General features: G+C 44.9%; 1 protein-coding gene across 2 annotated transcripts in view; it reads right to left on the reverse strand.

The window, feature by feature from the left end:
* The window catches only part of LOC144495629 (serine/threonine-protein kinase Nek6-like), a 39,323-nt gene that overhangs the window by 13,661 nt on the left and 515 nt on the right, over positions 1-25,147 (reverse strand). For both annotated transcript variants that reach the window (XM_078215862.1, XM_078215863.1), the window contains exons 2-9: positions 19,807-19,853; positions 19,196-19,260; positions 16,444-17,079; positions 13,071-13,190; positions 9,069-9,176; positions 2,931-3,102; positions 2,479-2,619; positions 221-328 (exon numbers count right to left, since the gene is read on the reverse strand). In XM_078215862.1, coding sequence (XP_078071988.1) covers positions 221-328; positions 2,479-2,619; positions 2,931-3,102; positions 9,069-9,176; positions 13,071-13,190; positions 16,444-17,079; positions 19,196-19,260; positions 19,807-19,848 — 1,392 coding nt within the window. In that variant the 5' untranslated portion in view covers positions 19,849-19,853. The remainder of the gene's footprint in view (positions 1-220; positions 329-2,478; positions 2,620-2,930; positions 3,103-9,068; positions 9,177-13,070; positions 13,191-16,443; positions 17,080-19,195; positions 19,261-19,806; positions 19,854-25,147) is intronic.

Here is a 25,147-nt window from a genome sequence, read left to right on the forward strand (position 1 = left end):
CCTGCTAGAAACTGTGTACATGTCAGCTCTATATAAACTCAGATTGGCAATGTCGTGATATTCACACAGTCTGCCAACACTCACCATCTCACATAAAGAATGGGCACTTCGGTGAGGTTGCTAAAGACCCATGACTTTGCATCTTGAGGGAGAAAGGGAGAACTAAGTAGCAGAAAGCCTTTTCTCTTTTATTCAGCACATATTATTGATTAAATCTTACCTTCTGCTTCTCATGATTTGTTCCAAATGTTAAGATAGGTGACATAAGTTCAAATAATATAAGACCCAAGGAATAGATATCCACTTTGTGGTTGTATTTTTCAGACATCTACAATCAAAATTTAAAAAAAATCTACTTTAGAACTACAACACAACGAATAAAAAATTGGAAGTAAAAAATCCAGTGCAGAGAATACTCCTTGTCCTGTTGGTCCCATTCCTTAATAATTCGTCACTTGAATGCACAAGCAAAACATGTTTCAATGTTGGTAATGTGTGGATCAGGTAGTGACTATTTAGTAGGTTGAGTTTCTGTCATGAAAAGGAAGCTCACCAACATGCTTAACAGTCTCCAAAGTAAGTGACAAAGAAAACTTCTAGAGTTGCTACTTGCCCGATGCAGAGTGCACATTCTCTTCTGTAAGGATGCATCCTACTTACCAAAGTGGCATGGTGGTGATCTTATGTACTGGACTTGTAGTCCATATGTCCAGGGTAATGTTTTGGGGACATTGGTTCAAATCCCACAATGACAGCTGGTGGAATTTAAATTGGATTGGAAGCTCATCTCAGTAATGAAGACCATGAAATTATCTTTAGTTGTCATTAAAATATAGCAGGTTCTGGGTGCCCGCATTCCTGAAGTTGTCCGGCCCTGCCCCCGACCACCCGGGTTTCAATGGCCTCCGTTCCCACCGGTGAGGCCATCACGTCTGGTCCCTGTTGGTGGGGACCATACGTGATCTTCGCTAGTGAGGACCTTGACCAGCGAGCAGATAAGGGCATGGATGATTGCACCCTTCCTGGGAAAAAGCCAATTTCACCAGCAATCAGTGCCGGTAACATCACCAGAGGTGAAAAATCAGGCGTGATCCCAATTTTTCCGCTCTCACCTGATTTTACTGGCTCACCACGCCGATTGACCAGCGAGACAAGATTGCGCCCTCAACCTCTATCACCTAGAACAAGGGCAACAGGTGTACAAGAACACCACCACCAGCAGGGTCCACTCCAAGTCACACACCATCCTAACGTGGAAATATATTGTGCCATTCCTTCATTCACAGTTGCTGGGTCAAATCCTGGTATTCCCTTTCCCCAACAGCAATGTGGGAGTACCTGACTGTAATGGTTCAAGACCGCAGGTCATCATTATCTTCTCAAGTGCAATTGGGGATGGAAAATAAATGCTGATCTTCCCAGCAATGCGCATATCCCACAGCAAACAAATAAAACCATAAACTTTGAATATGCCAACCTACAGGTATAAATCAACTTACGTAAGTGGGACATGACACTCCAAGAAAACAACATAAACTCCAAAGTGGGGAAACAGAAGACAGGATCATTCACCTGGTGCAACCCCAGTGGAAAATTGGTACAAAGCATTACTAGTCCAACAAAATTACGACTCACCACCATGCACTATATATTGTATGGCATTGGGTGGGATTTTAAGGCCTCGCTCATCCCGAAACCATAAAATCCCACACGAGGTCAACGGACCTTTCCATTGTCTGGCCCTCATCCTGCTCCGACTCACGTGGTGAGCGAGACAGTAAAATTCCGGCCATTATATCCATGTGGATGTTCTCAGGGCCTGCTATAATGTTTTTCTGAAAATTGCAGAAGCAGCGACGATCAATATGGAGTTGGTGTAATGCCTGTCGATCAATATGGAGCTGGTGTAATGCCTGTCCTACATCGACCGACATGTAAACTCTACATTGGATTTATTTTTATTTATTCATTCGTGGGACATGGGTGTTGCTGGCTGGCCAGCATTTATTGCCCATTCCTAGTTGCCTTTGAACTGAGTGGTTTGCTGGGCCATTTCAGAGAGCAGTTGAGAGTCAACCACATTACTGTGGCTCTGGAGTTACATGCAGGCCAGACCAGGTAAGGACAGCAGATTTCCTTCCCTGAAGGGCATTGTTGAACCAGGTGGGTTTTTCCCCCTGGTTTCACGGTCATCAATCAGTAGATTCTTAGTTCCAGATTTTTTTATTGAATTCAAATTCCACCATCTGTCTGGATTCGAACCTGGGTCCCCAGAACATTAACTGAGTTTCTTGATGAATATTCGAGCGATAATACCACTAGACCATTGCCTGAGTAGCTTACTTTCGAAACTCTTAAGCATGGTGTGAGAAGCATTGAAGGAACATCCTTTGAATATCTTGATTCTCTCTATGTGGAGAACAGCCCAAATATCTAACATGCCTGGCCAATCTTAACAAGTGGACATCTCCAAAGTACCTGTTCTGGTGCCATGTATAAACGGGTTCCAGTTTCTGGTGACCGACAAAACTGATCAGACCCGTTTCTCTTCCAGGATGTAACAAGCCCAAAGTCTCCAATCTTGATCTTTCCGTCTGATGCAAAGAAGATATTGGCAGGCTTTTGGGAAAGAAGAGGAATATAAATATGGAGTTATCAGGTCAGGAAAGTCAGATCAAGAACATTAGAGCAGGAACAGCAGAACAAGAACATTAAATTAGGAATGTCAGGTCAAGAACATCGGAGGGGGGACATCAGATCAAAAACACTGTTGTCAATTTTCTTCTTTTTTTGAAGGTGATAATCTCTGCTGGATAAAGCTCTTAGGTCTGTTACACCTTCTTTGTTTGTGAACCAGGCCAATGAGTGAAGGCAGGAAATTGAACTATGAGCACTATGATGGTCTCATCACTAAACAGGGCAATTCCTACCTTCAAATCCCGATGGATGTAATTTTGACTGTGAATGTAAACCAAGCCAACACTGATCTGATAGATGATTTGATGTCGATGCCTTTCCAGTTCATTAACGTCGATGTTTTTTAACCACTCCTTCAGTGTCTTCTTGCACAACTCCATTTGAATGCAGAGATATTTAACCTTCCTAATTAAAACAATCCAAAATCATATTTTAATTGTAGAACCACAGAATGTAAGGAATCCATTCAGCCCATCATATGTTTTTCTTTGAAAGAGCGATCCAATTTTTAAAAAATTCATTCGTGGGCCGTGGATGCCATCATTTATTGCCCTTAGAAATAAGAACTCAGGATAATTTCAAAAAATGAAAGAAGTCAGCTCAAAGATTAGAATGGGTAAGAGAATTCAGCTGCTGATTTCATGGTTAAGTGTATCTGGGCTTGATGATGTGTGTGATATACGTTGACTCTTGTTGGAGAGAAATTGACATTGTCCAGTTTATAAGCAGACTAAGCTGATAATCAAACGATGGCGAGGTGTGTAGAACCTTGTGTCCACTGCACTGAATGACACATGACGGTCAGAAGTCCTGGCTGGAGACAATACACATCTCTTTAACCTATGCTTAACCCTCTCTCCATTCACATTGTCTGTACCTTTAAGACTTGATTACCTGTAAAGACTCGCATTTCAACCATTATCTTGTAAATTGAGTTTGTGTCTATATATGCCTTGTTTGTGAACACAACTTCCACTCACCTGATGAAGGGCAGTGCTCCAAAAGCTTGTACTACCAAATAAACGTGTTGGACTTTAACCTGGTGTTGTGAGATTTCTTACTGTGCTTACCGCAGTCCAACATCTCCACATCATGACACATGATGCCCAGTGCAAACAGCAAAGCTCAAACATGATTTTCAGTCTCTCAGTTTCTGCACAGTTCTTCACTTGTTCCACTGTACAGATTCAGGTTTGGGGATCTCAATATTCTTCACCTCAATCTCTTCTCTGGCTCGAGTTTGGGTCCAGGAATCATAATTGTCTGAATGATAGGATCTTTGTGAGGAGCCCAAGCAGGCACATGCATTCGTCATAAATCATAGGAATTGGTTAAATGTCTTTCAAAGACCACATATTCCAAGACATCTTTTGGCAGCCCTTCATTTCTGTACATCAGCCGACCAAATCGGTCATAGATTGCCAAAGTCTGCTGGGTGTGAAAACGGACAGTAACCTGGCCATAAAGGATCCCTTTGCTGACCATATCAGGGCATTGGACGATCAATTACTGGGGGGGCATAGGTTTAAGGTGCGAGGGGCAAGGTTTAAAGGAGATGAACGAGGCAAGTTTTTACACAGAGGGTGGGTGCCTGGAACTCACTGCTGGGGGAGGTAGTGGAAGCAGATACGATAGTGACTTTTAAGGGACGTCTGGACAAATACATGAATAGGATGGGAATAGAGGGGTACGGTCCCCGGAAGGGTCGGGGGTTTTAGTTCAGTTGGGCAGCATGGTCGGTGCAGGCTTGGAGGACCGAAGGACCTGTTCCTGTGCTGTAATTTTCTTTGTTCTTTGGTCTTAGAGGGCAGTTGAGAGTCAACCACATTGGTGTGGCGCTGGAGTCACATGTAGGCCAGACCAGGTAAGGATGGCAGATTTCCTTCCCTAAAGGATATTAGTGAACGAGATGGGTTTTTCCGACAATCAACACTGGTTTCATGGTCATCAGTAGATTCTTAATTCCAGATTTTTTTTATTGAATTCAAATTCCACCATCTGCCGTGATATGATTCGAACCCGGGTTCCCAGAACATTAGCTGAGTTTCTGGATTACTAGTCTAGCGATAACACCACTAAGACATCGTCTCCCCCCTAAATTAGTCCCACATCCTTTTACCTTCCTTAAATGAATCCCCAGAATTTATAGGGAAACGTATTCCGCAAATGAAGCCGTCTTCCACTATTGATAAAATTTTCTGAAGAAAGGCTTTCTAATGAGGGGATACTTATTTACAGTTCTCTCAAAATAGGTAGTATCGATTCAAATTACCTTAATCGCTTCCAGTGATGAAGACTAATTTTCATGCTTAAACTCCAAGGACCATTCTATCCTCTTCGTGTGAACTCCTCCTTTCATTGACATACAAAAGTATGTCAATCATCCCAAGTTGCCTACATTCCTACCTCTGAGCAAGAACATTGTATTTATTTTTTATTCTTTCAAGGGATTTGGGCATTGCTGACAAGGCCAGCATTTGTTGCCCATCCCTACTTGCCCTTGAAAAGGTGGCTGTGAGCTGCTTTCTTGAGTGCCATTGGAGCTGCACTCATCTTGGCAAATGTAATGTATTCCATCACACTCCTGACTTGTGTCTTATCAGTGGTGGATAGACTTTGGAGAGTCAGGAGGTGAATTCCCAGCCTCTGACCTGCTCCAGTCGCCACAGTATTTACATGACTGGTCCAGTTCAGTTTCTGGTCCATGGTAACGCCCAGGATGTGGATTGTGGGGGATTCAGCAATGTTAATACTATTGAATGTCAATGGGAGATGGTCATTGTCTAGCGCTTGTGTTGCACAAATGTTACTTGCCACTTATTAGCCCAAGGTGGAATAAAAATAGGAATATTGGAAAAGGCCATTCATCCCATTGAGCTAGTTCCACTATTCTATTCAAATTAGATCATTACTGATCTGTACCTTTTAATCTTTGATTCATATCTCTTTGTAAACTTACCCCACATAATGGTTAACTAACAGAAAGCAAAGAGTGGGTGTTTTTCTGGTTGGCGATCAGTGACTAGTGGTGTGCCTCAGGGGTCAGTGTTGGGACTGCAATTGTTTACGATTTACATAGATGAATTGGAATTGGGGACCAAGTGTAGTGTGTCAAAATTCGCAGATGACACTAAGATGAGTGCCAGAGCAAAGTGTGCAGAGGATGCTAAAAATCTGCAAAGGGATATAGGTAATCTAAGTGAGTGGGCGAGGGTCTGGCAGATGGAGAACAATGTTGGTAAATTGAGGTAATCCATTTTGGTAGGAACAACAGCAAAATGGACTATTATTTAAACGGTAAAAAATTGCAGCATGCTGCTGTGCAGAGGGACCTGGACGTCCTTGTGCAAGAATCACAAGGAGTTGGTTTGCAGGTGCAGCAGGTAATTAAGGAGGCAAATAGAATTTTGTCCTTCATTGCTAGAGAGATGGAGTTTAAAAACAGCGAGGTTTTATAAGGTTCTGGTGAAGCCACACCTGGAGTACTGTGTACAGTTTTGGTCTCCTTACTTGAAAAAGGATATACTGGAACTGAGGGGGTGCAGAGGAGATTCACTAGGTTGATTCTGGAGTTGAGAGGATAGGCTTATGAGGAGAGACTGAGTAGGCTGGGGTATACTCATTGGAATTCAGAAGAATGAGGGAAGATCTTATAGAAACATATAAGATTATGAAGGGGATAGATAGGATAGAAGCAGGGAAGTTGTTTCCATTCGCGGGTGAAACTAGAACTAGGGGCATGGCCTCAAAATAAGGGAGAGCAGATTTAGGATTGAGTTGAGGAAGAACTTCTTCACACAAAGGGTTGTGAATCTGTGGAATTCCCTGCCCAGTGAAGCAGTTGAGGCTACCTCATTGAATGTTTTTAACGCAAGAATAGATACATTTTTGAACAGTAAAGGAATTAAGGGTTATGGTGAGCGGGCGGGTAAGTGGAGCTGAGTCCACAAAAAGATCAGCCGTGATCTTATTGAATGGCGGAGCAGGCTCGAGGGTCCAGATAGCCTACTCCTGCTCCCAGTTCTTGTGTTCTTGTGTTCTTTTAATTAATCAATCTTAGTCTTGAGAGCTTCAATTGATCCATCACAAATACCAAATGTTCATTGAAATTGTTGAGAACCCAACAATCGTTTTTATCTACATAAAACATCCCCAAGCATTTCGCAGCAGCATTGTACACTGAACATGGTCTGAAACCAAACCACATAAGGAGATGAAAGCTTGGTAAAAGAGGTGGGTTTTAAAGGAGGAAAGCAAGGTGGATAGGCAGAGATATAGTTTGGAGTGGGGGGCATGGAGGAGAGGTATTCCAGAGGTTCGGGTCAAGACAACTGAAGGTGCAGGTTTCAGTGGGGGAACAATTAAAATCAGGATGCACTTGAGGCCAGAATTAGAGGAGTGTAGATATCTCAGAAGGTTGTCGGTCTGAAGGAGATTACAAAGATACAAAGGGGTGAGGCCATGAAGGAATTTGAAAACTAAAATGAGAATTTTAACATCAAGATGTAAGTCAATAAGCTCAAGAGTGATAGGGGATTGGGATTTGGTGCAAGTTGGGACAGAAGCAGCGGAGAACAAAGAATAGTACAGCATGGGAACAGGTCCTTCAGCCCAACAAGCCCGCGCCGACACATGGCGCTGTGGCCAAACGGGCCACCTAAGATGGCGATTTACAAAGTACGCTGGGATAGTTGTCCAAGTACAGAAACAGACAGGCTGCAGCCTTACATGACAGAGATAAATAGGCTGCAGCTCCAGACTATAGAATACACAGGAAATAGGCCATTCCAAAGACAAAAATCACTCATACATATTTATCAGATGAAGAGGCACCTGAATCCCTTATTTGGGAGGGAGGTATGCAACCTACGTGCCTCCAGCACCTACAGGCATGGCCGTTGGGTATGCACTCAGAGATTGGTGTGGCAGCACCTGACTGGACTCTATCGATCAGGGTGATCAAACCCTGATTGATTGATTGGTAATAATCAAGAGACCGCCCAAAAGGGCGCAAAACCAATGAAGGATAAAAAATGCTGCACAACGGAAGGAACTCTCTCTCTCTCACAAATGACACGACCACAAGGACGAGGAAGAGACAGGAACAGAACAATGGTGACCACCACCAGCAACTGCCACCACAAGAAAAGCCACCACACCAACAATGGAAGGAAGACCAGAGCCAGAGTATCAGGACAGACTACACCGAGGGCTACAAAGACCAACACGCGGATAAAGGCCAATATCTGCCTGGGTATTTGCCAGTCATGCAAAAGTTTAGTCAAGGTCTAGTATTGGACATGAACTTCAGTTTTTTGTAAAACAACTTAGCAGTGATTGTGTGGTTGATTAACATTAATTGTGTGTGTGAATAAATATTACTGTATTAACAAGAAGTTGACTCGCAGTTCTTTGTCCACTGTGTGAGGGTTAAAACACACTGTGTGGCAGGGACAGCGATGCCTTTCTAAACCAAAGTCCTTTTGTGTCGATGTGGTCTGTATCCTCTATTCCTTGCTATATCCTTCTATTCATGTGTCTGTCAAGAAAAGTTTTGGATGACCTCAAGTTTATGGAGGGAAGAATGGGGAAGACCCATCAGGTCTGCATTGGAATAGCCATGTCTACAGGTAACAAAGGCATGAATGGGGCTTTCAGCAACAGTTAAGCTGAGACAGTGGCAAAATCAGATGTTGTTACGGCAGCAGAAATAAGTGGTCTTCACAATGGCATGAATATGACGTCAAAAGCAACAGTAGAGCAGTCGAGAGCAGTGGTGGCCAGGTAGAGCTGGGTGTCATCATCTTACATGTGAAAACAAATGATGTCCATGAGGAACAGTGACCATATAAAGGAGAAATAGGAGACCGTCAAGGATAGATCTCAATCATTTATAGTCTTAGGTACAACCAAAAACTGGTAAGCACTTGGGAAAGCAACCTCAAGACAGTATGGATGTTTTGGAAGAATTAATGGTCTTTTGCCTCCATCATCTTAGCCAGAAGAACATTCAATGTCTTTGCCACTCTGATGGATAGAACAGAGGTTGAACAAAACAATCACCTGGAGGGGGCAGGCGGGGGGGGGCGGGGGGCAGAATTTTACCACCCCACCCGCCACGGGAATTGTAGCAGGTGGGGAACGGCCCATGCAAAGGTCTGTTGACCGTGGGCAGGATTTTTCGGTTTTGGAGCGAGTGTGGCTGGAAAATCCCGCCCCTGGTGTTTTCAATACAAGATCTGCATGCTGAACAGGGGATATATTTTAATAGATGGATTGAGAGGTGTGTGTAAACCACTCCTGATTTTTCATAGGATAACGACTATATTAGAAAAACTCCATTAGCTAAATGGTTGTTGAACTCAACGTACCGTGATGAAGATGTGTCGATCCAGGAATTGTAGTAATGCACGATGTTTTGATGATGGAATTTTGCAAGTGTTTTGGCTTCCTTTTTTATTGTTTCTTCATCCAGATCCCTAAGTGCACAAGTGCATAACATCCTATCAATTCTATATCTTGCACAGCAGGCATCCACAGAACTCAATCACTTTTTTAAATTCTTGGGATGTGGACATCACTAGTCCATCCCTAAGTGTTCTTGAGTGGGAATTTTAAGAGTCAACCACATTGCTATGGATATGGAGTCACATGTAGGCCAGACCAGGTAAGGACAGCAGATTTCCTTCCCTAAAGGACATTAGTGAAGCAGATGGGTTTTCATGGCAATCAACAAGGTTTCATGGTCATCATCAGATTTTTTTTAACTCCAGATTTTTAAAATTTAATTCAAATTTCACCATCTGCCATGGTGGGATTCAAACCCGGGTCCCCAGAGCTTTATCCTGGAGTGTTGCATTTATCGCCCATCCCTAATTTCTCTTCAACTGAGTGGTCTGCTAGTCCATTTCAGAGAGCACTAATGGGTCAACCACATCGCTGGAGTCGCATATCGGCCAGTCCAGGTAAGGATGGCGGATTTCCTTCCCTAAAGGACATTAGTGAATGAGATGGGCTTTTACAACAACTGACAATGGTCTCATGGTCATAGTTAGATTTTTAGTTCCAGATTTTTTATTGAATTCAAATTCCACCCTCTGTTGTGGCGAGATTCGAACCGGGGTCGCCAGGGCATTAAACTGTTCTCTCGCTTACTAGCCCAGTGACAATACCACTGCACCACCCCTTCCCCTTAGGAACAGGAGGTCCAGCCTCAAACAGCCACTGGTCAATCCAAAGCCAGTAAGAGTTTTAACAACACCAGGTTAAAGTCCAACAGGTTTATTTGGTAGCAAATGCCATTAGCTTTCGGAGCGCTGCTCCTTCGTCACATGGAGTGGAAATCTGCTCTCAAACCAGATTTCCACTCCATCTGACGAAGGAGCAGCGCTCCGAAAGCTGATGGCATTTGCTACCAAATAAACCTGTTGGACTTTAACCAGGTGTTGTTAAAACTCTTACTGTGTTTACCCCAGTCCAACGCCGGCATCTCCACCTCATGACAATCCAAAGCTAGCAGCTCTCCAGTACCAGTAGCACCACTGGGATGAGTGGCCGGTGCTGGTACTATACTTGGGGATTCTGGGGCATACAGCACTGGATTGCAACTTTAAATGTTTGGAGGGTTAACAGGGAGAGGGCTGGGGCTTGAGGCCACTGGCAGAGGGAAACCAGGGAAGTTACACTTTCAGGGTGCCCTTTAAAGGGCCCAGGGGGCTCATTAAGGAGTGACCCTTCTGGCACATGGAAATCTGCCAGGCCACTCCCACTGGCGGTTAAATCCTGGTGGCAGTGGAATGAACCCTTAATTGGGCATCACCTTTCCTCTTTAGAGGCTCAATTGGCGCACTGGCGGACAAGCTGCCCAGTATCAATTCTGCCGTTGGTAAAATTGTGCTCGGGACTTGGGGTGGGCATGTTGATAGTGTGCAGGCTGCCCGCTGGATTCTATGTATCCCCCTACCTTTAAATCCACTGGTGGGGGAACATAAAATCCAGCCCTTCTCTATTCCCATCATATTCTCACAGCTAATGAGTGTGTGGCTCAGAAGCGAGAGTGTGACAACTGAGCCACAACAATGACTCCCAGTGATGATGTTAAAAGTGGAAATACGATGGCATTCTGCAAGCCTAACATCCTTCAATTCCTGTTTAATTCATGCTTGGCATGTAGGTGTCACTGGCAAGGCTCGGTTAAAGTCCAACAGGTTTATTTAGAATCACGAGCTTTTGGAGTGCTGCTCCTTCCTCACCTGATGAAGGAGCGACACTCCGAAAGCTCGTGATTCCAAATAAACCTGTTGGACTTTAACCTGGTGTTGTGAGACTTCTTAGTGTGCCCACCCCACCCGGCAAAAGGCGGGTAACTACAGGCCGGTTAGCTTAACGTCCGTAGTTGGGAAGATGCTAGAGTCCATTATTAAAGAGGAAATAACAGAGCACCTGAATAAGAATGGTTCGATCAAGCAGACGCAGCATGGATTCATGAAGGGAAAGTCGTGTTTGACGAATCTACTGGACTTTTATGAAGATGTCACTAGTGCGGTTGACAGAGGGGAACCGGTGGATGTGGTGTTTTTAGATTTCCAGAAGGCGTTCGATAAGGTGCCTCACAAAAGGTTGCTGCAGAAGATTGGGGTACACGGAGTTAGGGATAAGGTGTTGGCGTGGATTGGGGATTGGCTATCTAACAGGAAGCAGAGAGTTGGGATAAATGGGTGCTTTTCTGGTTGGCAGTTGGTGACCAGTGGCGTGCCGCAGGGATCGGTGCTGGGGCCTCAATTGTTTACCATTTACATAGATGATCTGGAGGAGGGGACTGAATGTAGGGTATTCAAGTTTGCTGATGACACGAACGTGAGTGGGAAAGCGAATTGTGTGGAGGACGCGGAAAGTCTGCAGAGAGATTTGGATAGGCTGAGCGAGTGGGCGGGGATCTGGCAGATGGAATATAACGTTAGCAAATGTGAGGTTATCCACTTTGGAAGAAATAATAGTAAATTGGAATATTATTTAAATGGAGAAAAATTACATCGTGCGACTGTGCAGAGAGACCTGAGGGTCCTTGTGCATGAATCGCAAAAACTCAGTCTGCAGGAGCAGCAGGTGATCAAGAAGGCGAATGGAATGTTGGCCTTTATCGCGAGGGGGATAGAATATAAAAGCAGGGAGGTCTTGCTGCAACTGTACAAGGCACTGGTGAGGCCGCAACTGGAGTACTGTGTGCAGTTTTGGTCCCCTTATTTGCGAAAGGATGTGTTGGCCTTGGAGGGAGTGCAGAGAAGGTTCACCAGGTTGATACCGGAGATGAGGGGTGTGGCTTATGAGGAGAGATTAAACAGATTGGGTCTGTACTCGTTGGAGTTTAGAAGGATGAGGGGTGATCTTATAGAGACATATAAGATAATGAAGGGGCTGGATAGGGTAGAGGTGGAGAGATTCTTTCCACTTAGAAGGGAAACCAGAACTAGAGGGCACAGCCTCAAAATAAGGGGGGGCCGGTTCAGAACAGAGTTGAGGGGGAACTTCTTCTCTCAGAGGGTAGTGAATCTCTGGAATTCTCTGCCCATTGAAGTGGTGGAGGCTTCCTCGTTGAATATGTTTAAATCACGGGTAGATAGTTTTCTGATCGATAAGGGAATTAGGGGTTATGGGGAGCAGGCGGGTAAGTGGAACTGATTCGCTTCAGATCAGCCATGATCTTGTTGAATGGCGGGGCAGGCTCGAAGGGCCAGATGGCCTACTCCTGCTCCTATTTCTTATGTTCTTATGTTCAATGCCAGCATCTACACATCATGACTGGCAAGGCTTGTATTTATTGCCCCTCCCCAGTTCCCCACAAGAAGTTATTAGTGAACCTTCTTCTTAAATCAGGTGAAGGTGTTCCAACAGTTTGTTAATAAACGAGTTTCCAGATTTTGATCTGACAGACGATTTGGTTAGGGTGGACAGCTGTCCAGTTTCACATGGGACTGTACAATTTTAAGAGTGGCTGCTTTTTTGTAATTGTGATAATGGGAAGTCAAACGACATGGATCCTGTTATTGGTAAGTTTTTCTTTATTCACATATGGGATGTGGGCATTGCTGGCTAGGCCCATCTCTCATTGCCCTTGAGAAGGTGGTGGTGAGTTGTCATCTTGAACCACTGCAGTTCCTGAGTGTAGGTACACCCACAGTGTGGACAGGAGTGGACATGATTATCTATAATAAACAGATCGTTTCATGACACAATGTGTGAGACCAATCATTTGTACGTCTGCATCTATCTTGGGTACAATACTAAAGCTCTCTCCTCTGTCTTGTTCCAGTAAGAAAACAAATTCACATGAATAGAATAATGTAATCTTTTCTAATCAGTAGAAGCAAACTTACTTCGTCATATGCACACATTTGACAGCGTATGTGTGGTTGTCAATTTTGTGTTTCACTTCGTAAACTGAACCAAACGATCCCTTTCCAATTATCTGGATCTCATCAAAGGATTTCCTGTAACTGTAAATTAAAATTCAGTACACTGCTGGTGCCAATAAATAAATTGAAGCAAAAATGACTAAATGAATATTGCATGGAACTGAAATCAGAAAATCCTGGAAATAATCAAATGGGCAGGCAGCATCTGCACAAACAGAATCAATGGCCATGCTTTTTAAGCCAATCATCTTCATGTGAGGAAGAAGCTTGGTGCTGCCACAAAGAATCATAGAATCATAGAAACCCTACAGTACAGAAAGAGGCCATTCGGCCCATCGAGTCTGCACCGACCACAATCCCACCCAGGCCCCACCCCCATATTCCTACATATTTTACCCGCTAATCCCTCTAATCTACACATCCCACGACACTAAGGGGCAATTTTAGCATGGCCAATCAACCTAACCCGCACATCTTTGGACTGTGGGAGGAAACCGGAGCACCCGGCGGAAACCCACGCAGACACGAGGAGAAGGTATGGCTGGATGTGTCCAAGAAGGTCAGCAGCAAAAGCATTGAGCACTGCTCCAAGATTCAGCACAAGTACTTTCAGAACCTAAACGAGCCCGCAAAGCTGATTACAGTTTCACATTTACCGACACCGGGTTGCGTGCATCACCCCATTCCTCCCCTCACTTTGCCTTATCGAGCCTACACCATCACATTGCACAGCCCATTATCCTTGCAAATATACCAATCATTCTTTTTCTATGCAATCCCCATCTATGCATCCACCACTGGCACTCAGCTGGACCCTTATGTGATTTTGTGCCTCTCCCTAACAGTTACCCTCATCAACTGCACTGCAGCCATCAGATGAATACATGCCATTAAGTCACACACCTTTCCCCATTGCAGAGGAGAACTGAGAACACTTGTTTAAAGTTCACAAGTAGGCTTACATTAACACTGCAATGAAGCTACTGTGAAAATCCTCCAGTTGCCACACTCTGGTGCCTATTCGGGTACACTGAGGGAAAATTTAGCATGGCCAATGCACCTAACCAGCACGTCTTTCGGACTGTGGGAAGAAACTGGAGCACCCAGAGGAAACCCACTCAGACGCAGGAAGAACATGCAGACTCTGCACAGGTCCAAGCCGGGAATCGAACCTGGGTCCCTGGCAGTGTGAGGCAGCAGTGCTAACCACTGTGCCACTGTGCTGCTGGACAGGGAGAAGGAGAGAATTAAGTATCAGTGTGCCAGATCATACAATATTCAATCATAACCTCTTCTTGTGGTTGCACACTAGCTAAACATTGCTGGAATGGAAACCCTTGCGGTTGACAAAATCTCCAGGTTGATCTGGAGGTGCACGGATTGGCAAATGTGAGCAGTTGACGTTGCCCTGCATCTGTGGAAAGACAGCCAGAGATGTAATCTCAAACACTTACAGAATCATAGAATTCCTACACAGCAGGAAGAGGCCATTTGGCCCATCGGGTCTGCACCGACTCTCTGACAGAGCATCTTACCCAGGTTCCCCACCCTACCTCCAGAGCCCTGCACATTTACCTGACTAATCCACCTAACCTACACATCTTGGGACAATAAGGGACAATTCAGCATGGCCAATCCACCTAACATGCACATTTTTGGAAATAAGCACTTGCTTATTCTGACCACTGATGTTATCACAGGTGCTGATATAATATGTTATCTGTTTATCTGCAGCCAAATGGGAGATCCTGACATGTTTTTGAAAGTTAATTCACTTAATTATAATTTGCTGTTGATTATATCAAGTGTTGGCATCAGTTTTTGTACCTCAGATATTCCTATGGATGCTGTTTTGAATGAAATTGTAAACAAATATACTCATGAGATCATTTAAGATCAAAGATGCAAGGGGAAGCTAAATAAACATTGGCGGGAGAAGGGGATTGAGGATTATTAGGAGAAAAGATGGGAGGAGGGTTGAGTGTAGCTTAAACACTGGTATGGACTGGTTGGGCCGAATGGCCTGTTTCTGTGCCATATATCCTGTGGAAAGTGAAAGATGTACACACAATCCAGGCAGGTGGGATGGCGAAGAGAGAAAAAGAAAGGTATAAACATAATACAGGGGGAATTAGCTCAAATGGCAGAGCGCTTGCTTTGCATGTGGAGTTTGCACATTCTCCTCGTGTCTGCGTGGGTTTCCTCTGGGTGCTCTGGTTTCCTCCCAAAGTCCAAAGATGTGCGGGTTAGGTTGATTGGCCATGCTAAAATTGCCCCTTAGTGTCCTAAGATGCGTAGGCTAGAGGGATTAGTGGGTAAATGTGTAGGGATATGGAGGTAGGGCCTGGGTGGGATTGTGGTCGGTGCAGACTCGATGGGCCAGATGGCCTCTTTCTGCACTGTAGGGTTTCTATGATTCTAGGTAATTGGATCAATGCCCACATTCTCCACTTTGATTTAGGGCAGCATGGTGGCACAGTGGCTAGCACTGCTGCCTCACAGTGCCAGGGACCTGGGTTCAATTCCGGCCTCGAGTGACTTTCTGTGTGAAATTTGCACATTCTCCTCGTGTTTGCGTGGGTTTCCTCCGGATGCTCCAGTTTCCTCCCACAGTCCAAAGATATGCAGGTTAGGTGGATTGGCCATGCTAAATTGCCCCTATGTGTTTCCCAGATGTGTAAGTTAGGGGGATTAGCAGGGTAAATACTTGGGGCTGTGGGGAACAGGTCTTAATGTCCCATAATGTCAGGAGATTACATGGGGTTACAAGGATAGGGATTGGGTGGGATTGTTGTCAGCACAGACTCAATGGGCCGAATGGCCTCCTTCTGCACTGTCGGGATTCTTTGAATCTATGAGGAAACATATGAGAACCTGAAGGGGACAAAAGAACAAATGAAAGAAAAGTCAAGGAAAGATGAATCGGCCCATTGTGGCAGCCTTTCATTTATCTTCATATCTGTTCATGAGAGACAAATACTCAACCTGTGGAAGGTGCAGAGGGACAGACACAAACTTGATTCAAAAATCCCCTGAAGCTGTGATGTACCATAGTCCTGGAGCCTGTAAATCTAATGGTAATATCCACTTTGCTCGCAAACATTACCACAGATCAACTGCTACAGCTAAAATGAATTGTTGAAGATTCTGCTTCCAATCTGAGTTGAAGTTGGATGAAAAAGCATGGAGCGTGTGGCCCCTCCACCTCATCCATCTCAATTTCACAAAAGGTCATAACTGGGGCAGAGACAGAGACTTGTGAATGAAAATTATAGTCATGAGCAGAAAGAAGTAACCAAGCAACAAACAGATAATTGATCAAAAACCTGCTTACAATGATCGCCTTTTAAACTTGCTGGGTTCAACAGTATCATCAGCTTCGTAGCTTTCAAAATTCTCATCAGATTGTGTGTTACAGACAGACCCAGTGGCACCAGAACAAGAAAGAAGTCTTGAACCAATTCCAGAGCTTTCAGTGGCGTATTTGTCATCAAGCACGCTGGAGGGATCAGTACTACTGGCACTGGAATTCTCATAGTTTTCTGAGTCTAAGTTTGAGTTGTCTTCCATTCTTGGATTCCCAGTGTCAACAAACAGAATACTGTCGGAATTATTTGTCCCTCCAGAAGTTGAGGTTTGAGGATTGGGCACGTCCGGGTTATCCGACCTTGCCTTGCCAGGAGTATTGTAACAGGTATCCAAGATTCCCTGTGGACTGTTTATATTGATTAATACAGGGTCACTGGGACTACAGCAATTGGCGTCCCTGCACAAGGACATGGGACTACTGGGATTACTGTGACTGCAGCTTTCTGTAATAAATCCATCCAGGATTGGGCATTTTTCATTTGTTTCACTTCCTTCATAGCTTGGGTTGCTGATGTCAATTGTGCAAGCATTTTCAAACTTATCGAGGTACGAACTGTTTGCTCCTTCACTCCCAGCCAGACTAGCCTTATTAGACATGCACCTACACCAAGAAAAACAAATATCATTGAGACAGTAAATTTTACACACCGACGAGCTTCGTGAAGAACAGTTTTAGTTACACTGTAATTGTTTCAAATTTTCTCCTGGAGGCACTCACACAGCAATTAGAAGCCATCTTACACTGCAAGCTATCTTCAACAAGTGCTTTGGGTCAGAGCTAGATAATAGCTTCCAATGGGCTATTCAGCTGTGAAAGTTATTCACAATTAATCAATATCCAGGAGCGGTAACCAGGTCAAGATCTGGAATTAAGGACTTTGGCTAATTTCTTTCTCCCTTTTTATCCCAGGGACAGAGAGACCAATGTATCCCAGCACCGGCTGAGCTAAATTAAAGATGAAATCCAGAATCTCACTGACCCATGTGGCTCATTCCCAGATAAGTTATGTGAGGAGTCTCTTGGGGAATAGAGGCAAAATATTGGATAACAAATCATCACAACCTCGATAAGCCTGAGGCAAAAAGTCAACTTTTCCTTTCAAAACAATTGAATTTTCCAATCTTTTCAGGTGTCACCTTGATCAAGTACTGTTCCTGAATAATTAGTGTCTTCTACTCTCTTGTCCAAGTGGTTATCATCCGTGCATGAACCTTTAAAGTGAAGGGTGGTAAATTATTCAACTATCTGGATAATCACAGCTGAACCTGGTCTTGTCATCATCAACTGCCACATATGTGCATTCCCTATTGATCGAGAATGAAAAATCTCTCTGAGAAACATCTCTCTGAGAAAGACCTTTCTGTCTCCACTTCACTGTCCGACTTTATGACAGTTCTTAACATTTGATTCTCTGACCTAGTATCTCCTTCTGGGAGTCAATGGGGTCGATACTGAGCCCTCGCTCACCACCTGTGCAAATGTCAGTGGGGGCTCAAGATCCGGAAGTCGCTGTTCTTGCCAGCGACATCGCAATTTCGGATCTTCCCCACCCTCACTCGTGATGTCATCAGGTTCACATCCATAACGGGAGTGAACCTGCTTTACATGCATTCGAATAGATTTTAATATCATTAACCACCCCTTGCCGGACATTAAACCCCCCACTGTATATTGACACTGTGCCAATGTGATGTCACTTTTGTGCAGTTCATAACAGGTTCATCGAGATGTCAACCTGTCATGGGGGTCTCTCAGGGAGTATAGAAATAAGTATAGTCCCTGGGGGGAGAGGGAGAGGAACATGGCCAGGCAGTGGCCTGGCACTGCCAAGTTGAAACTGCCAGGTTGGCACCATGCCCATGCCAACTTGGCAATGCCAACCTGTGCCAAGGGGCGGACCCCAGTGGGAGCCTCATGGGAAGGGTGTGATTCATTGTATGTGGTAGTGGCTGGGAGCAGACGGAGGAACTGGGGATGCCAGCAATGGCTGTTGCGGGGGCTCTGACTATGGAGGGGGTTGCGAAGGGGCCAATGATTGGGACAGGGTGAAGGTGGGAGGGAGAGAAGTGTCAACTCCAATTGGGGATGGGAAGGGGAGCCCCTGAGACCTCTGTGGTGTGCTGTGGGGGAGATTTATACATGTTGGGGTCCCTTTAAAGATGGCGCTCTGATCTCTGTTCAGCCGGGTTTTGCTGGCGTGTTGAGGCCCTGCCCATCTGCATGGCGGCTTGAAACACACCCCCTTGATTTTGTTTGGCAGTGTTGTCAGATCGGAAGAGAAGCACGCCAGTTTCCTTGCCGGAAACAACACTCTACCGTTTTTTGGTAAGATTTCCCCAATGTCATTTTCTCCTTCAGAATGCTGCTGTGAAGTGCTTTGGGACATTTTATTAAGTTAAAGGTCTTAAACAAAAAACAGTTGCTGTTGGTGTTGTTTTCCTTTCCCTGAGGCCTGGCTGTGGGCCACCATTGTTACCAGTGACCTATCGAGACAAAGTGGCTAAATCCTGATTGAAGCATTAGTCAATTAATTCTTCAAGAAAAGAAGAAAATTATTTTGGTCAGAAAATAGGTACAAGCACTGAAGTTCTGCTGAAGCAGAGAGACAATGGCCAGAATTGTCTGATCTTGCCCGCTGAAGCGAATGGAGTTTTGACTGAGCGCCAAAATCCAATAATTCCGGCCAATATTGCATATGCATCATTTCTGTACGTACTGCAGAGCAGATTCCATGGATTTGTTGTTCTTCTCTTCAGTCTCTGCTTTGCTGTCAGCCTTGTCCTGTTGAGAAAAAATAGTTCCTTTAAAACCTGTACACTTTTAAACTAGCCTAGCCTTTGCCTCTTCTTTTGCCACATTCCTTCCACAACTGTACCCTCAGTATTGTTCCTGGTCCGCTGCAAAAATTGATTTGATTTGATTTATTATTGTCACATGTATTAGTATACAGTGAAACGTATTGTTTCTTGCGTGCTATACAGACAAAGCATATCGTACATAGAGAAGGAAAGGAGAGGGTGCAGAATGTAGTGTTACAGTCATAGCTAGGGTGTAGCGAAAGATCAACTGAATGAGACTGATAATTAATTGCACAATGTTGTATCAACATTTCCTATTAAATTTTGCTGTCAACTGTCTCAGTGTAGTTACAGATGCCTGTCAATAGATGGAGCAAGTTTCCGAAACCTCTTTCAAAACTCCGTCGCAACCTCATCAACAAAAACAAATCTCTTCATCAACTGACCACTGGCAACAGCTTAGTAATTAATTGTTAAATAATTCAGTTGCTGATTAAAAATTTACATCAATTACAAAAGACAAACTTACTGATTCAAGCGAACGATGGCCTATTTCTGGCAGCTCAGACATGGTATCTGCAGGCAATATAAATATTTTAATCATTAATGTCATCAAAATAACACTGTATTCCCTCAATTTATTCCAACCTGACCTGACTATCCCCTACCACCCCTCTGACCAGCCCCTAACACCTGACTACCCCCTAACAAGATCTAACTTGCCCCAATCTGACAAATCCTCCTGACCCGACCCAACTCCCCCCTCAACCTTCTGACTACCCCATCTCACCCCCGACACTCTTTCCCACCGCATTTGACCCAAGTACTCCCAACCTGACTGACTACCCTGTGACCTGACTAGCCCCCACCACCTGACTACCCTCCTGAACCACTCTGACTCGCCCTACCATCCAACTGGCGCCCCGACATGACCTGACTTAGAATCCCACAGTGTGGAAGGAGGTCATTTAGCCCATCAGGTCTGCACTGACCACAATCCTACCCATGCCCTATTCCCATAACCCCTCATATTTTACCCGGTAAATCCCCCTGACATGAGGGTTAATTTAGCATGACCAATCAACCAGGTGTGGGAGGAAATCAGAGCACCCGAAGGAAACTCACACAGACATGGGGAGAACGTGCAAACTCCACAATGACAGTGACCCGAGGCCAGAATTGCACCCAAGTCCCTGGCGCTGTGAGGCAGCAGTGCTAACCACTGTGCCACCGTGCCGCCACTTGCCCCCAACCTGACAATCCCTCCAGATCTGACCCTGAAACCACCTACCCACTCAACCACCTGCCACCCTCTTCACCTGCCACCCTACTCACCTGTCACCCTACCACTCTGCCCACTTGTTACCCTTCCCACCTATCACCTCACCTAGCTGCCACCCTACCCATTTATCCACTAACCTCACCCACCCTATCGACTTACCCACTTAGCCAGCCCACCCTATCCACTTATCCTTTTACACCTATTCTACCCACTTGTTCATTTACCCCATCAACTCTATTCACTTACCCATTTACTTCACCCTATCCACCCTACCACCTTCTCCATTCATTAACATTCAGACAGGACATTTAAGCTTACCTTATGACAAATAGTAAAATAAAAAGAGGGCATGGCTTGTGGCCCACCCCTCCCCCCCCCCCCCCCCCCCCGCCACCCCACCCCCGATACTATAGTCCTGCAATGAAGCTCCTCGTAGGACTGTACACTCTGCATTTCACAAAAAGCTGACCTCGGGGGACCCAGCTAGAAATATGCGGCAGTGTTGGGTGCAGAAAGTAGGAGCAGAGTGACAATCTGATGGTGATTGCTACTTCATGGAGATCATAGAATCATACAGCGCAGAAGAGACCCTTCGGCCCATCAATCTGCACCGACACATTAGGAACACCTGAACTCCCACCTAATCCCATCTGCCAGCACTTGGCCCATAGCCCTGAATGTTAAGATGTGCCAAATGTTCATCCAGATACTTTTTAATGGGTGTGAGGCAACCTGCCTCCACCACTCTCCCAGGCAGCGCATTCCAGACCATCACTACCCTCTGGATAAAACAGTTTTTCCTCACATCTCAGCTAAACCTCCTGCCCTCACCTTGAACCTATGTCCCTCGTGACTGACACTTCAACTGAGGGGAACAACTGCTCCTTATCCACTCTGTCCATGTCCCTCATGATCTTGTACACCTCGATCAGATCGCCCCCCCCCCCCCCCCCCCCCCCCACCCCCCTCGGTCTTCTCTGCTCCAACAAAAACAATCCAAGCCTACCCAACCTCTCTTCATAACTTAAATGTTCCATCCCAGGCAGCACCCTGGTGAATCTCCTCTGCACCTCCGCCAGTGCAAACACATCATTTCTATAATGTGGTGACCAGAACTACACACAGTACTCTAGCTGTTGCCTCACCAAAGTTCTATACAATTTTAGCATGGCCTTTGACACAGTACCGCATGGTAGGTTGTTGCATAAGGTTAAATCTCACGGGATCCAGGGTGCTAAATGGACACAAACTTGGCTTGATAACTCCACATCTTGATAACAGGAGCCAGAGGCTGGTTGTAGAGGGTTGTTTTTCAAACTGGAAGCCTGTGACCAGCGGTGTGCCTCAGGCATCAGTGCTGGGTCCACTGTTATTTGTCATTGAGATTAATGATTTGGATGAGAATATAGGAGACATGGTTAGTAAGTTTGCTGATGAACCAAGATTGGTGGCATAGTGGACAGTGAAGAAGGTTATCTTGGATTGCAACGGGATCTTGATCAATTGGGCCAGTGGGCTGACGAATGGCAGATGGAGTTTAGAACATAGAACAGTACAGCACAGAACAGGCCCTTCGGCCCACGATGTTGTGCCGAGCTTTATCTGAAACCAAGATCAAGCTATACCACTCCCCATCATCCTGGTGTGCTCCATCTGCCTATCCAATAACCGCTTAAATGTTCCTAAAGTGTCTGACTCCACTATCCCTGCAGGCAGTCCATTCCACACCCCAACCACTCTCTGCGTAAAGAACCTATCTCTGATATCCTTCCTATATCTCCCACCACGAACCCTATAATTATGCCCCCTTGTAATAGCTCCATCCACCCGAGGAAATAGTCTTTGAACGTTCACTCTATCTATCCCCTTCATCATTTTATAAACCTCTATTAAGTCTCCCCTCAGCCTCCTCCGCTCCAGAGAGAACAGCCCTAACTCCCTCAACCTTTCCTCATAAGACCTACCCTCCAAACCAGGCAGCATCCTGGTAAATCTCCTCTGCACTCTTTCCAGCGCTTCCACATCCTTCTTATAGTGAGGTGACCAGAACTGCACACAATATTCCAAATGTGGTCGCACCAAGGTCCTGTACAGTTGCAGCATAACCCCACGGCTCTTAAACTCCAACCCCCTGTTAATAAAAGCTAACACACTATAGCCTTCTTCACAGCTCTATCCACTTGAGTGGCAACCTTTAGAGATCTGTGGATATGGACCCCAAGATCTCTCTGTTCCTCCACAGTCTTCAGAACCCTACCTTTGACCCTGTAATCCACATTTAAATTTGTCCTACCAAAATGAATCACCTCACATTTATCAGGGTTAAACTCCATTTGCCATTTTTCAGCCCAGCTTGGCATCCTATCTATGTCTCTTTGCAGCCTACAACAGCCCTCCACCTCATCCTCGACTCCACCAATCTTGGTGTCATCAGCAAATTTACTAATCCACCCTTCAGCCCCCTACTCTAAGTCATTAATAAAAATCACAAAGAGCAGAGGACCAAGCACTGATCCCTGTGGCACTCCGCTAGCAACCTGCCTCCAGTCCGAAAATTTTCCATCCACCACCACCCTCTGTCTTCGATCAGATAGATTTAATTTAGATAAATGCGAGGTGATGCATTTTGGAGATTGAACCATGGCAGGACTTACTCAGTTAATGGTAGGGTGTTGGGGAGAGTTACAGAACAAAGAGATCTAGGGGTACAGGTTAATAGCTCCTCGAAAGTGGAATCACAGGTGGACAGAGTGGAGAAGAAGGCACACAGCATGCTTGGTTTCATTGGTCAGAACATTGAATACAGGAGTTGGGACGTCTTGTTGAAATTGTACAAGACATTGGTAAGGCCACACTTGGAATACTGTGTATGGTTCTGGTCACCCTATTATAGAAAGGATATTATTAAACTAGAAAGAGTGCAGAAAAGATTTACTAGGCTGCTACCGGGACTTGAGTTTGAGTTATAAGGAGAGGCTGGATAAACTGGGACTTTTTTCTCTGGAGCGTCGAAGGCTGAAGGGTGACCTTATAGAGGTCGACAAAATAACGAGGGGCATAGATCAGCTCGATAGTCAATATGTTTTCCCAAAGGTAGGGGACTCTAAAACTAGAGGGCATAGGTTTAAGGTGAGAGGGAAGAGATACAAAAGTGTCGAGGGAGGTAATTTTTTCACATAGAGTGTGGTCAGTGTCTGGAACAAGCTGCCAGAGGTAGTAGCAGAGGCGGGTACAATTTTGTCTTTTAAAAAGCATTTGGACAGTTACATGGATAAGATGGGTACAGAGGGATATGGGCCAAATGCGGGCAATTGGGATGAGTTTAGGGCTTTTAAAAAAAAACGGGCAGCATGGACAAGTTGGGCTGAAGGGCCTGTTTCCATGCTGTAAACCTCTATGACTCTATAACTCTAACTTGCTTTTGTAATCTATGCCTTGAATAATAAAGGCAAGTGTCCGATATGGAACTTTGTCCTTCATTGCTAGAGGGATGGAGTTTAAAAACAGCGAGGTTAGGTTACAGCTGTATAAGGTGCTGGTGAGGCCACACCTGGAGTACTGTGTACAGTTTTAGTCTCCTTACTTGAGAAAGGATATACTGGCACTGGAGGGGGTGCAGAGGAGATTCACTAGGTTAATTCCGGAGTTGAGAGGGTTGGCTTATGAGGAGAGACAAAGCAGACTTGGGCTATACTCATTGGAATTCAGAAGAATGAGGGGAAATCTTATAGAAACATATAAGATTAGGAAGGGAATAGATAAGATAGAAGCAGGGAAGTTGTTTCCACTGGCAGGTGAAACTAGAACTAGGGGGCATAGCCTCAAAATAAGGGGAAGCAGATTTAGGACTGAGTTGAGGAGGAACTTCTTCACACAAAGGGTTGTGAATCTGTGGAATTCTCTGCCCAGTGAAGCAGTTGAGGTTAGAACCATAGAAAATTACAGCTCAGAAACAGGCCTTTTGGCCCTTCTTGTCTGTGCCTAACCATTTTATGCCTAGTCCCACTGACCTGCACTTGGACCATATCCCTCCACACCCCTCTCATCCATGAACCCGTCCAAGTTTTTCTTAAATGTTAAAAGTGACCCCGCATTTACCACTTTATCCGGCAGCTCATTCCACACTCTCACCACTCTCTGCGTGAAGAAGCCCCCCCTAATATTCCCTTTAAACTTTTCTCCTTTCACCCTTAACCCATGCCCTCTGGTTTTTTTCTCCCCTAGCCTCAGCGGAAAAAGCCTGCTTGCATTCACTCTATCTATACCCATCAAAATCTTATACACCTCTATCAAATCTCCCCTCAATCTTCTACGCTCCAGGGAATAAAGTCCCAACCTATTCAATCTCTCTCTGTAACTCAGCTTCTCAAGTCCCGGCAACATCCTTGTGAACCTTCTCTGCACTCTTTCAACCTTATTTACATCCTTCCTGTAACTAGGTGACCAAAACTGTACACAATACTCCAAATTCGGCCTCACCAATGCCTTATATAACCTTACCATAACACTCCAACTTTTATACTCATTGACCTCATTGAATGTTTTTAAGGCAAGGATAGATAAATATCTGAACAGTAAAGGAATTGAG

Source organism: Mustelus asterias, chromosome 7 (genome assembly GCF_964213995.1).
Source record: "Mustelus asterias chromosome 7, sMusAst1.hap1.1, whole genome shotgun sequence".
NCBI classification, from domain to species: Eukaryota; Metazoa; Chordata; class Chondrichthyes; order Carcharhiniformes; family Triakidae; genus Mustelus; species Mustelus asterias.